The sequence below is a fragment of the Triturus cristatus genome, chromosome 4_1, assembly GCF_964204655.1.
Source record: "Triturus cristatus chromosome 4_1, aTriCri1.1, whole genome shotgun sequence".
Classification (NCBI taxonomy): domain Eukaryota; kingdom Metazoa; phylum Chordata; class Amphibia; order Caudata; family Salamandridae; genus Triturus; species Triturus cristatus.
The window spans coordinates 87,177,855-87,192,337 of NC_140585.1; the positions used below are offsets into that span (position 1 = coordinate 87,177,855).

Consider the following 14,483-nt stretch of genomic DNA (forward strand, 5'->3'; position numbering starts at 1 on the left):
CCATGGCTACCTGGTCCTGGCTTGTAATCAAAGTGCACTTGACCACGGCTTCCTGGTGGCAGCACAGCATGTCAGGAACTGTAGTTTGCTTATGCGATAATCCTGCACCTTATAACCTCCGAAAGAGAGAAAGGACAATGAGAGGAGTCCCTGAAGAGCCTGGGAGAAGCAGCGGCTGTCTTGGAGCAGGGTGACTCAAGTCCACCAGAGAAGGGGAAACACAAACACGCACAGAAGGAAATATATTATACATCTGTGCAAAAAAAATATACTAATAAATCAATCACCTGTCTGCTACTATTTGCCTGATGAACATTGTCCCTGGCAGTGGCGCTGCATCCAAACATTTTGCGCACCAACAGGCAAATACAGCCCAAATGTGTGCAACCCACCAGGAGAGGTATTTCCCACACAAATGAGAAACGTATGGCCCATTTGTGCAAGAAATAGCATATCTCAATATTGTCACACTGGAGACGCATGCTAAGGCTAATGATGCTTTTAAGCTGCCACAAGAGGAGGTTAAGAAAAAAATTGTCTCAAACTCAAAGCCATAAGCACCAAAGTGCAACGATAACAGTAGTTAGTCACTGTGCTGTGGAAAGACACAAATGAGCACAAGGCGGGACAAGGAGTAATGATTCCAGCCCTGACTAGGAGCTCGTATCAGGAGGTAGACTAACACATTTTAATGCTGGTGCCTGCATCACTGCATTAAAAGGCATTGGTCACTCATATATAGCTCCCTGACATGCTTTGGGGGTCATGAAGCACTTTCAAATTACCTTGTGTGAAGCCCTGAATCTCTGTACTACAGCTCAGCCTGGGAAGGTATGGAGCCTGTCTGTGCCGGGCCTGCAGACTCGTTGCCATGGTGACACAGCACACTGGGATACATTGTATTTTTCTCATGAGTCTGAGACCCGCTGAGGCATTTGGATTTTACTGAGTGGGCGTGGCTGCTAATTGGGGTGTTAGGCTACAACCTAATGCAACTCATCCTCACGCTGCCTTCACTGGCAGTGACTGTGGCCCTTTGAGCAGGGCCCTCCATATCTGTAAGTACTTTTCTTTTGCTGACAAAAGCAACATATATTTGCCCAAGCATTTATTAATTCCCATTTGTATATATACGTTAACACCCCAGCATCCTAAAAGCAGTTCCCTGGCATTCATCTACTCCATGACTGCTCCCTTTGCAAGGTCTAACAGCAGTGGGGTAACAAAGGTCCCCGCAGCCCCTGCAGTGCGGGGGGCCTCCGAGCTCCAGCCCCCTCCCCTAGCACAGTACCCTGGCCTGAGAGCTCCTGAGTGAATCCGGAGAAGGGCTCCTCCATGTGCTTTGCAGGGGGCCCCCTCATGTTTCTGTATACCACTCTGTAACAGCATCTGTGTACATTTAGAAAAGCTACTAACAAGAAGAACAAGGAAGAGTACCAGACACCCTATTATGTACAGCTTGAAACAGAGACATATAGTCATGTTATCTCTCTGTTGTGCACGCTCTTACCCATTCTGTATTATCCAAAAATGCTTCGTCTCGTCCTTGGCTGCTGCCGAACCTCTCAGCAAGGAGCAGCCTGGGGTGAGAGCCCCATGAGCCCAGTGAATTTGGGAGATCATGAGAAATGACTCGCTTGAGTTTGGTGGACTGCAGAGGATAAAACAGTGTGTTGGAGTCAATATGAAGGACAGGCTAGTTAGAAGCTCTGACAGGTGAGGCAATCATTTCACATCCCATGTTTTTTTTTAATAATTCCTACTAGTTTAATTTTCAGTGTGTAAAAGCTAAGCAGCAATACATATGTCAATGGAAAAGGAAAACACAGGGGACGTACCTAACCACACGCAGTACGATAACTTAAGAACTTCATCTGTAACTGAGGCATCACTACGGTGGCCACTTGTATTCTATGTAGGACACATGTGTAGGGCTAAGAAAGAAGAGTTATTAAATAGGTTCCAGCTCCTCGTGCTAGTCAACACACTCTAGGTGCTTTTTAGTGTAGGTATAGAGGAGCTTAAAGCATGGATTTGTTGCTGAACTGAAGGGCAAACTTTAAAATATTCATTTCTTTGGCAGTATGTTTGTATTTCACCTTCACTGTCCCTAAGTCGTGGTCGTCTATTCGTGTTCATTCATATGTGAAGCGGTGTGTGTATATGAACACATGGGTTTGCATTTTAGACACAAACATTATAGATTGATACAGATGATGTTATATTTCACAGTGTGTGCAGGTGTGGACCAGAGGTTGTGTTTCAGACAATGTGTGCACGTCAATTAGAGTTTTACATGGCATGTGCCGGTGTTCTTCTCTGCCTTTCTGAAAAGCTGTTTCTCTGCACATCAAGACACACTGTGGAAAGTGCAAGCATTGTCCACTACTACAGAATTCAATTGGTGTTGCCCTCTTTTGGGTATCCTTCTTGGGAATGCCTCTCCGCAGACACAGGGGTAGAAAAAGCCTCTGCTTTGTAGCAAGCATATACAAGCGGGCGCTGGTCTTTGTGGGTTAGAGTGGAACACTAGGGGTTTCATTAGGGCTACCAAAATGTAGAGTATATAAAAAGCATGGGGTGCATCAGTCTTTGCAGAGCTGCTGGGGTTCACATATAGGCAGATCGTCAAAATAATCTAATCGCGTTACCTACAAAATAAGTATGAGGTAGTGTATGAGTGTGACATACTGGCAAAAAAGTAAGAGGTCTATTATTAACACAGGGAGTGCAATAATCCAAAAAGGGCGGCCGAGGATCACATCTGCTGTTCATCCCGAAGGCAGGAATTTTCATCATTACTTTAATTGGTTCATGCAATCACTGCAGAGATTTTGTGAGTAACCAGAGTGAAACAGAAATGAGTCATGCTTGGTGACGTCTGGTTTATAGTGCCACAAGGTCACAGCCTGCAACTAAAAGCACTGTGAATACTCACATAGTTTAGAATTCAATTACACACAATATAAGACAGGCTGCCTCAAACCGTGCAGACATTTAGTGCTCAATAAAAGCAAGTCTTAACCTACCAATTCAGAGGTTTTGCAGCAGTTTCAATATATTTTTAGAACCTCTCATTGCTCAAAAAAATGTAATTTCTGATATTTTGCACGTTGCATGCATCCCATTGCTTGGTCTTACTCGCAAGAAAGTGCCACTCTAAGTGTTACACATTTGGTCACTGAATGTACACATAATCTATGGAAAGGTTGCACATAAGCAATCTGAAAACTTGACAGTTATGATCATTTCTGGTGATTTGTAACAGTTTTAAGATCTTCCTAGAGTTTCTCTTTGCTCAAATGGGTGTCATTTCTGATATTATTATGTTACCCTCATCTTCATTGCTTGATGTTGCTCTTCATAAAGTGTTAGTATAGTCATTGAATGTCACTCATAATTACACTGAAATTATGAAAATGTCACAAATAATCATTCTGAAACCTTAGCAGCTATGATTACCCACTATCAAGCAAGCCTTTTTGAGGGACAATCAAAGGAACAAATTCAAAGGCAACGGAAGAGGTGTAGGCCCACAGAGAGATTACAGCATGTCTCAAAGAGACAGCACATGCTCTGCCTAGGCTCGACCTAAAAGGGGCATGCAGTCGAGAGGCAGCTTTATCAGGGGGTGAATGTGCAGACGAGGCTAGTACAACATCATTGTGCCCCACTAGGGCAGGCAGATCTCACTGGGTGGGAGCACGGTTAGCGGGGTGCTGGCCGCATTACCTGTGAAAGCTGCAGTTGATAACTAATAGGGTGAGCAGTTAACTAGGGCAAGCAGTTCGAAGGAGTCGCATCAGTCAGTGGAGTCGTCATGCCATTGGTTGACTTTCAGGAGGCACTGCGCGGAGCCCTCCTTAGCATGGAAAGAGACAAAGGACTACAGTCTCCGATTGTCATGGCGTCCACCAGTAAAATCAGGGACCCTCACGGGAATCAGAAGATTCTGACCCCTTTTGTAACAGCAAGCCAAGAGCGCAGGGGCAAGAGAGTTATACCAACCAACTCCCAAGGTGCAGGCATAAGATTAACTACAGACAAAGGTTTGAAGGGGAACAGGCAGGGTAGTAGTGGCTTTGCACAGAGTCACACTGAAGTGGTGTCCTGTAGACGTCAATACTACGAGGAGGACGCCCGGGCTACAAATCATAGATAAACAAGTGTGTTGGGTGGGGGTAGCTTGGTTTGGGTTGCAGAGGAGCTTGATGAGAGAAGCACTAAGGGTTGTTTGAGGCAGGTTTTAAGTGGCACAGCGGTTCATGCAGGGGGCAGCAAATTTTGTGACACCAGATAAATCAGACCAGGGAACTCTGATGGTGCTTTACGGCCTTGGCAAGAATAAAAGGCTTGACCTGGGGCGGCCGGCTGGATGTAACTGTTGAACATTTGTCAGTCAGAGCATGGTGGTTCTGGGATTGGATGGCCTCTCATGCATCACATTCTTTTCTGGATGACCAGGATTTTGATGTTCGGGTGATGGGGAGTCGGAGATAAGAACATTGGCCTAGTACTAATGCTGTGACTCTCTGGAGAATTTTTGGATGCAACTCTATTGGATTATGAGTATAGAACATGGAGGTGGAGGAAGGGGAAATTGTGGATCAAGATGGGGGATAGTGGAATGGTTGGATGTTGATTCAGGGTCAGGTTATGTGGAGGATAGATCTGATATGAGGAGAGTTGGTGTTTACCAGAACACACCCACACAGAAGAAACAAATGATTTGGCTCAAAAACAATGGTTCAACACTAAGCTGCAATGCGGGCCCAGATCCTACTGCCAGGTACGAAAGGAATTGGAAGGGAATACAGAGCGGTACATTCAGTTGGAGTTGCACATGAGATGGCAGGTGAGCATGGAGCATGGAGCTGCACATTTGTGTAAAGGTAAGTATCTGGTGAACAAAAAGGGTTTTTGAGGTGGGTATGGCCATTAGATGAAGGAGAGAAGGTGCTGCTTTAAGGACACAGGTATGCTTGGTTGTGGTTATATCATTGTTGGGTGGGTGGATTTTGTCACTCATGAGTAGGTGCTGGCACGTTGTACACAATAGGGAAGGATAAAAACATGGTTGGTCTCGCTGCGGTACAGGTGGGTCAGCTCGACGGGAGGGGTACAAGGAGTTTACAGTCGTTTTCAGGTAAATCGATAACATTGGCCCGGAAGAGTTGAGAAAATAAAGGAGGAAGATGTTCTCGGGTGGGCAGTTGTGTAAATAAGAGGGAGAGTTTTAGGGGACAGGGACAGGTTGGGTGCATTCAGGACTAATGGGCCTCATTTATAAGGAATTAGCATAGGGCAGTGCTGCAAGTCTTCATGCTGGGCTGCCATAATCCAATGTGAAAAGGCAGGAATGCACTGTATTTCTGAAATAGGGTGCATTCTTGTCCTTTCCCCCTGCTCTGGCACACAATTTCATGCCTATTACCCTTGCAGTATGGTGCAAGGGTCTTTAAATTGCAGGCAGGATTGTTTTTGTGCAGGAAGGGACACCTTCCTGCACAAGAGAGGTATTTCCCCTTTCTATGTGTGCTGCATAAATGCAAAAATGTGTCTTCTCATAACACCTGCTCTAGGGAGGCGTACATTTTTGGTGCTGCCTCAGGTTTACATGATTAAGTAAATCTGGGGCAGCGTCAAAATCCATGGGTGCTGCGTGGAAAAACCCACTGCAACGCCCATGAACACCTCATTAAAGCAGAGTAAGACAAGGCAGCGACTTGCACTGCTTTGTCTTACTCCATATCTATGAGGCCATGCCAAGCCATGCAGAGTGGCTTGGCGTTGCCTCATAGATATGATTGCGAGGCTTACGCCCTCAGTGCATCAAAAAAAGTGGCACTCCGGCGGTGCAAGCCTCCTATATATAAGCCCTATATATGTATTAGTGAGCTTCTTAAGTTTAGTCTGTATGGCTTTCACAAGTTTGCCAATATGTGATACTCACCCGTCTCGTTAAACCATCCTTTTTCATACATACAGTGGCAGGAGTCATCCTTGTTTTGCTGTGAGCACAGCATACAGGGGAAGCTTTTACTAACTGACAGTGGTGCATATACATGGACAGGGAAGGCAGGACAGTGTGAATTCTTCACGTGTATGCGTACTGGTGTGTTGCTCTTTCCTGGCCTTAGTTCACTGTATGATGATGGTGGAGGAAGTGTCTGGGGGGCACACAAGGAGGACTGCACTCACAGCATAGCTAGCTGACAGCAGCCACAGGGCACAGGAGGGTGAAGTGACAGGCATTTAGCCTCAACCGGAGTTAAACCATTGAGTGCTCGTGGCTGGCATTGCGGCTAGCTCAGGTTCCCATGCTTGGACGTCTTCAGCCAAACACTGGGCGCTTACAGGTCACCACCTCAAGCTAAAACAGTGGAAATCATGTGTCCGGACTGATGGGTTTATGTATGGGATTATGGCAAGGACAGCCCTGCAAAGCACCTTAGCGCCTTGCTGTGCTGCCCTGCGCCATAGTGAAAGGGCAGGAATGCATTGTATTTAGGCAATAGGGTGGATTCTTGTCCTTTCTCCCTGCACTGGTGCCGTTTTGGAAGCCTAGCGCCAATGTACGCACCCTTGCACCATGGTGCAAGGATGCCTATTCATGCTGGATTGTTTTTGTGCAGTTATGGCCACCTTTCTGAGCGAAAAGAATCCTAAAAGGCATTTCCCTCTTTCCATGTGTGCTGCAGAATGCAGCACACATGAATAGAGGAAAACACAAGGAGAAATAAAGAAATGTTTTCTTGTAATGCCCCACCTCGATAAGCGTAAGTAATTGGCGCTTCCCCAGGATTAAATGAGTTTTTATATATATATGGGACAGCGTCAAAATCCATGGATGTTGCATGGGAAAACCCACCCCAGCATCCATGGAGCAATCTACAGGACACAGAATAAGGTGACGCAGCGAATTGCGCTGCATCGTCTTACTCATGGTTTATGAGGCCACTCGAATCCATGCAGGGTGATAAACTGGGAGATTATTCATGAGAGCCCTGCATCACTGTTCTCGTACATGAAGTGGTGCATTTGTTTCACATCATAAATCTTGAGTAAGGGGACACAGCCCAAATAGCTGCATCGCCTTACTCTGCACTCGGGAAGTGTTCCATGGGCATTGCAGTGGATGTTTCCAGGCAACATCCATTGATTTTGATGCTGCCCCAGATTTACAAAATCATATAAACCTGGGGGAGTGCCAAAGCCTTACACCTACCGAGGTAAGCCTGCGAGGAGAATTTTTTTTTTCTTATCTTGTTTTTCCTCTTTCTATGTGTGCTGCATTCTGCATAGAAGAAGGAAACAACTCTTAGGCTAATTTTGGTGCAGGAAGGTGCTCCTTGCCGCACAAAAACAATCCTGACTACAATGGAGGCACCCTTGCACTCTGGTGCAAGGGTTCCTACGTTGGCGCTTGGCTGCCAAAACTGCACCAGTGCAGGGGGGAAAGGACAGGAATGCACCATATTACATAAATTTGGTGCATTCCTGCGTTTCACTTTGGCGAAGTGCAGTGCACCAAGAAAACTTGCTGCATTGCCCTATGCCAAAATCATGTAAATGAGGGCCCAGGACTTTTGGTCACCTTTGGGATGAAGAACATGGTTACAAGGCACTGGCAGAATGATCAAGAACCTGGGAAACTTACCAGGTGACAGTTAATGTCTGTCCTGCCACTAGAAGCCACATCAGTATTCTGTAGCCTGGTGAAGCTGACTGTAGACAAGTTCAGAAAATCAAGATTTTACTTGAGAGTAGAGCTGCACTAGGGTTTGGCTCCCTTTTACAAGATTTTGTTTCATGTCACCTGCATGATTACGGTGTGCACTGAGCTGGAAATATTAACAAACTAAGCAGAAACTGGCTATGTGGAACAGGCACAAAGGTGATCAGTCTCCAAAGCCATGCAGTGGACCTTTGCTAATCCAACACACGTGGACACAGCACCAGTGACTATCAAAGTAACAGTGGCCTCTTTGATGCCCACCACCATAAATACAGGCCAAACCCGGAAAAACTGCCCCTTGTGCTATCCGCTGCTGTTGATCCCTAAGGTCCAGGAGCCATTGGAATTGTCTGACTCAGACAATCAGCATTTAAAATATTGACCTCTGAATATTTCCAGTGGCCACCACCATTCCAGCAGGAACCATCCAGACACAATGCCTTTTCTAGCTCTTGAAAATCTTGTCAAGGAGAAACAGAGATGGCAGCCCCTAAAGTGCATGTGAGTCGGGCGTGCCAGCTATGAGACTCCGTACCCCAGAGGGAACAGGTAGTCAACAAGACAACTCAGTACAAGTGTGTTTATGTTGGTCATCGTCGCTGAATTTGATACTCAAGACAGAAGGCTTAAGTCACTGAATTCTACTATCCACAAGCTTGGCCCTTTTCCAAGGAACTGTGTCCAAACTCCAAGTTCCTACAAATAAAGGGACTTTGATAACATTGCTATCAGTGGACCTTTTTACCTGACATAGTAGGTTTACAGACAGGAGTATCACCCCAAGTAGTCGGTAGCTGCGATCAGTATGCAAAATATTTTGGGGAAGATTTACAAGAAACTGACGCATCTCTGCAGTATAGCAGAGATGTTTCAGTTTACTTGTGTCACGCAAAAAAACCCTTGTGCAACCATGGATGCGTCGCATTTACAATGTGGCGCACCATGGCGCAAGGATTGACAGATGAGTCACGCATCTGTTGGCGCAAAGGTCACGCATTGCTGGAGTCGTATCACAAGCACGATGCAACTCCAGCATTGCTCAGGAAGGCCTATACCTATTGTGCTGCATCACTCCTTACGTCTACTTCATGTAGGCATAAGGATTTGACGCAATGGCATCATAGAAGTGGTGCAGTGATGTCTTGTAGATTTCACTGTGCCACTTTTACGAGGCTTTCTTGCATTGGAATGCCTACCCTGCATACAATATACCTGATGCAGGTATAATGTGGCGCAGGGCTTCAGAATCTCCCTAGATGCATAACGTTTGTAAATGTGTCGAAATGTGGCGCATTGTTTACTCCGCCGCTGCGTCACAAATGTGGCACAACAACAGTGCAAAAGTGTTGCAGGGGGTTTGTAAATCTGCCCCTTTGTCTGGTCTCAGGATTTTCTGGGTGCAAGGATCAGTAGCTGAAAACCTATGTTGTTCATGGTCAACAACTGCAGCCTGACATAAGGTGTAGTATACATAATTTATCTTCTGCTAGAATTTTGTAAAGACTTCGAACTGTGTTTGGGACCATATCTCAGCCTAGGAAGCTGACAGGACCTTATAAGTTTGTTGTGTTTATTTTTAAATTCCAAGCGGCACATAAACTCAAATTATATGCATATTTAGTAGCTGTGGCTGGAGATTGCATTGTTATATTGAATCTATATCATCCCTGAGGAGGCCTCGAGGCACTCACTGTGTTCCTAGGCTCCCTTGTACGAGGCCAGAGTAGTGTGGTTGTAGTATGTGCCCTATGGGATGTACTGGGTAAGGCTAGGAGAAGTGTGAAAACATACACAGTCACCATGCAGATACCTAACCATTTTTTAGAAAGGTCTGTTTCATAACCTAATTATGTGCCTGGGAGCAGCCATTCTTTTATTAATATTTTTAGAAAGACAAGGTGCTTGTTCTTTATTCTTATTCGAGCAGCTAAGTCCTTACTTGTGTGTAAGTACTATGCTACCCTGCGCCTCAATTTGAAATCTACTGCTACCTCTCTGAGTAAGCCTTGGCTGCTCCATCAAGTTGTGTCATTCATATCACTGCAGTCTTCCTTGTTGCGTCCAGTTGACAAACCCATGAATAATTGTAAGAGCAATTATTAGCTCTTGGAAATCCTAAGTCTATTTGTTATATATATTCAGGATGTTACGTTGTGTTTTCTGAAGAAGCCTGCCACTTGCTCACACAAAATAGACTTCCCATAGGAGAATGAATGAAGAAACCATACTTGTGAAAGAAGGCGTCTTCCTGTAGAGTTGTGATGTTACGGATTCCTCCTCCACGATGATGAGCAAAGGAACTACAGGGAAGCTGCTTTGGTCTCAGGCAGAACCACTTCTCTCCAGTCCTGGGGTCTCGGTACTCACACACAGGCTTGTTCAAGATTTCCATGTTGCACTCAGTGGTCTCCATGTTTCCATTCTTTTGGAAATATCCGATAAAGTAGATTTTATCTGGACGGGAATCCCTTAGTCGCTTGAGAATATGAACCGCCTCGCTGGAGTGTATGAGCCGGATGGATATTTCCACCATCCCTGGCCACAGAAGCTGGAAGGATACAGTGTATGTTCCATTTTCATGGTCCCTAACAGACCCAGTCACCCCGGCCTTCAGCAGTGGAGAGTGGAGCTTTGCCTGGAGGAAGTCTCCACCATATGTCTTTGGTTTCTGCTGGTGGTCTCTGGCTATGACGGACACCTCTAGTGTCTCGCCCACAGAGTAGCTGCGCTTGGGGTGCAAAAGTTGGAAGTGAGAGTTCTGTGGACTGGTGGATGAGTTGAACGTTAGAGTCCCCAGGGGTTCCGGCCACTCGATGAGTGCCTTAAGCAACTTATCTTCTTCAGTGTCAGACGATGGCTGAGAATGCTCATCTGTGGTGGAAACCAGACTGGTAGCATTTGGTTTTGTAAAATGATTCAATGTCCATTTCCAAATGGAGCTCACCTGTGAAGAAAGACAAGGGGCAGTAATAACTGGATAGTCAAACAGAATGGAGTAATTAGGTATTAGATGCTCATTTTACATTAGGCCATTTTTGAACTGGTTATTTGAGCTTGGCAGTCAATCTGGAAGTTAATAGTAGTGTCCACTAGCAGTTCGCACTAGGTATGTCGGACCTAGGGAAGGATTGGTGACATGAGCTGTGGATAGTAGAGGAAGTAAGGGTGAGGATACCGGTCTCCAGGGGAGTTTGTAAGGGTTCCCCACTCTGATTGTAAAAATGTTAGGAGAGTGTGCTCTCATAATGCTCAGCATCAATGTGGTGCAAGGGTATTGCCTATGGACCTGACTGGGACCCTTTATTAAGAGGGATATGCACATTCCTGACAATGCACAATACATCAAAACATCTTTGTAGCAATAAACATTTTAAACCATGCACTATACCTATTTACTCTTGTATTCAGAATGCTGTGGAAAGAAAGTTACGTGAGAGCAAGGAAATAGCTATACACCATACCTCAGTGGCCCAATATCTACAGTCCTCTACTCAAACACAAACAGCTGGGTATTTGGCAAGCCTGTGGGACCATTGAAGAAGTTGATGTGTCCTGGAAGGGTGTGGCAGATGCACTGGTTTGAGACTATGCAAAGGTATATGAAGTAGAAGAAATTGTGTCCACAATCCTGGACCTTCCCCTTGACATGAGTAAAGTCCTGAACCTGTCCTGCAATATGTAAAGGTGCACCAAACGTGCTCTCATTTTTTTTTTAAAGTCAACAACCTCCCCTCTCATGGCTTTAGCATGCAAAGTGGTGGTGGCAGCGCACATGTTTTGTAAATCAGTAGTTGTGACCAAACTTTATGTCACTATAGTGGAGGCCTGCTGGGCCAGTCCTTTAAAACTGTGCTTTTATGCACTAACCCAATTACTAGCACTAACTTCCTAAGTGTATGTTATGCAATTGTATGTATGTGGCCTGTGTGGAACATGCATTTTGCGCATGTGTGAAGCAGAGTAATGGAAGCCTGCAGGTTCAAGGTTAGACGTCCCTGGTCTGTTCCTTTGAAGAAGATGGAAGTGAGCATTCCTAAAGCAGGAGGGAGGAGACCTAGATACTGAAGTGGAGAAAAAGGAAACAGTGCTCCTTTAAAAGTCTGATTAGGTCCTTTTGGTAAGAAAAGCTTCTCGTTTTTCTTCCTGAGCATTTGGTAGATAGTGTGGGTGAAGGGTGGGAATGCAGTCTCTGATGCTCAGAGTAAGAAAGGTCCTTTAGGTGAAGAAGCCTGTGTCTCTTTCCACATCACTGTTCCATGTGGCTGGTTCAGAAATCTCATCCCTGATAGAAAATATGAAAAAGTTACTTACCTTCGGTAATGCTTTATCTGGTAGAGACAATATCTAGCCACAGATTCCTTAACTCTAAATTTCCTCAGGTCTGAAACTGGATCTGGAAGATGTTTCATGAGCAGAACCCTTATGCACCAGTAGGTGGAGTTGATCGGCTGCGCATGGGGTCGTCCGTGCCGGAAGGGATGTCTGCATTACATATACAGGTGCCACCTCACTTAATAACTCCCCGGACCCTCTGGTTCCCCTGAGGGAGGCATGGGAAACCAACTTGGGGATCCTGGATGATTAGAACTGCAGGGAGACCATTCAGAGCCCCAGAGAGATTGCCATATGAGCAAGGTTCAGATTGGTCCAGCTCCGGATCCTTCATAGCTCATACACCCCAAGAACGCTCCAGTACCGAATGGGTCGATGTGACACAGACCACTACAACAGGGGCTGCAGGGAGATGGGAACCTTCTTTCATATCTTTTGGGCGTGTCCCAAAATACAACGCTATTGGGTAGGAGTATCTCGGATTATGGCTAGGGTGGTGAAACAGCGGGTTCCGGTATACGCAAAATGGCATTTCCTGGGAATGATGGGGGGCACAAATTGGACTACACATACTAAAATATGGCTCATGCTGGCCTCAGTAGTGGCTAAAAAGAACATTGCAAGAATGTGGGGAAACACAGGTCTCCCTAAGATCAAGGATTGGGAAAATAACCTAGATTAATGCCATCAGGCAGAGAAAGCGGTCTATCAAAGTAGAGGGTGCCTGGCAAAATTGGATAAAATCTGGACCTCTTGGGAGGACTATAGAAATGAAATAGAATAAAGCAGGAGGGATACAAGCACAAGTGGGACCAGGAAATGAGATGCTGTGGCACTCTGTTATATGTGATATGTGGCTTCCTTCTGTTAGCCACCACCCAAAAGCACCCTGTCTCTGTATTATTATAAAGGTGTATCAACGCCTGTTCAATAAAAAGAAGTTTAAACAAAAAGGTAGCACAACAATGCTATTTTGGGGTCCAGATGGTGGAGTGGCTCCTTTTCCTTAGAAGGATATGAAGAGGCGTAGAAAGTGGGCAAGGTGACAGATTGGCCCAGATGAAATGGTGTTACATCTTTTGGCAGGAAAGAGGCCTTAGTGCGAAGCAACAGTTTGTATGGAAAGATAGATAAGAGGGAAGGCTTAGATGATAAAACCTGAAGCTCACTCAACCCCTGGGTAGATGTAATGGCCACCAGAAATGCTGTTTTGATTGTGAGCAGCCGGAGGGGACAATTATGAAGCAGCTCAAAAGGAGCACACATCATGAATGTGAGGACCAAATTAAGGTTCCACTGAAGTATAATAAAAGGAGGGGGAAAAAATTTGTACAAGACCCTTCAGAAAGCTATTTACAATAGGGGACTTAAATAAAGAAGGTTGGTCAGGCAGCTGCAAGCAGGCAGACAGAGCACAAAGATAACCCCTCAGAGTGCCCGAAGCAGAGCCCTGCTAGGCAAGGGTAAGAATAAAGAGCAGGACTTCAGAAAGAAGGTCAATGGACTTTTCTGTACAATATGATACAAATTTCATTGGCCCAATCTTCATGCAACAAGGCGGAGATTTGACAGATTCGAGTGGAGGACCCTCCCTGCTTTTGCAACAGAAGATCTCCATGAGGGGGCAGCCTGATTGGAGGATCGACACTAATGTTCAGAAGATTGGGATATGAGATTCTCCATTCCCAGTACTCAGCTACAAGGATAACTTCCTGATCATCTTGATTACTCTGGGCAGGAGGGGTCTTTATTTATTTATTCATTCAATTTGTTAGGCGCACAAATCATCCCTGGAGGGATATCTAGGTGCCTTTACAGGAAATTGGGACTTACTGCGTAAATAGACATGTTTTCAAGAGTTTCTTTAACATGGCAAAGTCAGACCAAGCTCGGATAGATAAAGGTACCTGGTTCCAGTGATGAGGGGCCAGGAACAAGAAGGAGCAGTTTCCAAACCTCGTTGTTCTAAAGCGTTTGGGGCATAACAGTAATAGATCACTACCTGTTGGGCAGGCAACCCGAAGATCAGAGGTTTTGGAACGTATGGAGAGTATCTCGGCTGTCAGAAACTCAAATAATATAATTTCCTGGAATATTGCGGGTCTAGGTACTAAAATGAGGGACTGCAATTGGATTGAGTACATTAAGAAGTACCAAATTATCTGTTTACAGGAAACTTGGTCAATCGATTGTAATTATTTCCTGGAAGGGTATAAGGCCTATTATGTCCCGGCAGTAGCAACTACTAGGGGCAGACCTAAAGGGGGCATGGTTGTGTTTATCTCTATAGTACTATGTTGTAAGGTACGGAGAATCATAACAAACCACACTGGCATCATCGGGCTAGTTTTAATAGGAGATAACTGTATGGCCGGCCTGGTCAATTTTTATAATGCCATTAACTGTAGCACTA

At 45.3% G+C, this 14,483-nt stretch overlaps 1 protein-coding gene across 1 annotated transcript in view; it reads right to left on the bottom strand.

The window, feature by feature from the left end:
• Positions 1-14,483, bottom strand: part of LOC146839617 (NXPE family member 3-like) — a 294,129-nt gene that overhangs the window by 100,447 nt on the left and 179,199 nt on the right. Inside the window, exon 2 of the mRNA XM_085651695.1 lies at positions 9,967-10,682. Within this exon, the coding sequence (XP_085507821.1) occupies positions 9,967-10,682 (716 nt within the window). The remainder of the gene's footprint in view (positions 1-9,966; positions 10,683-14,483) is intronic.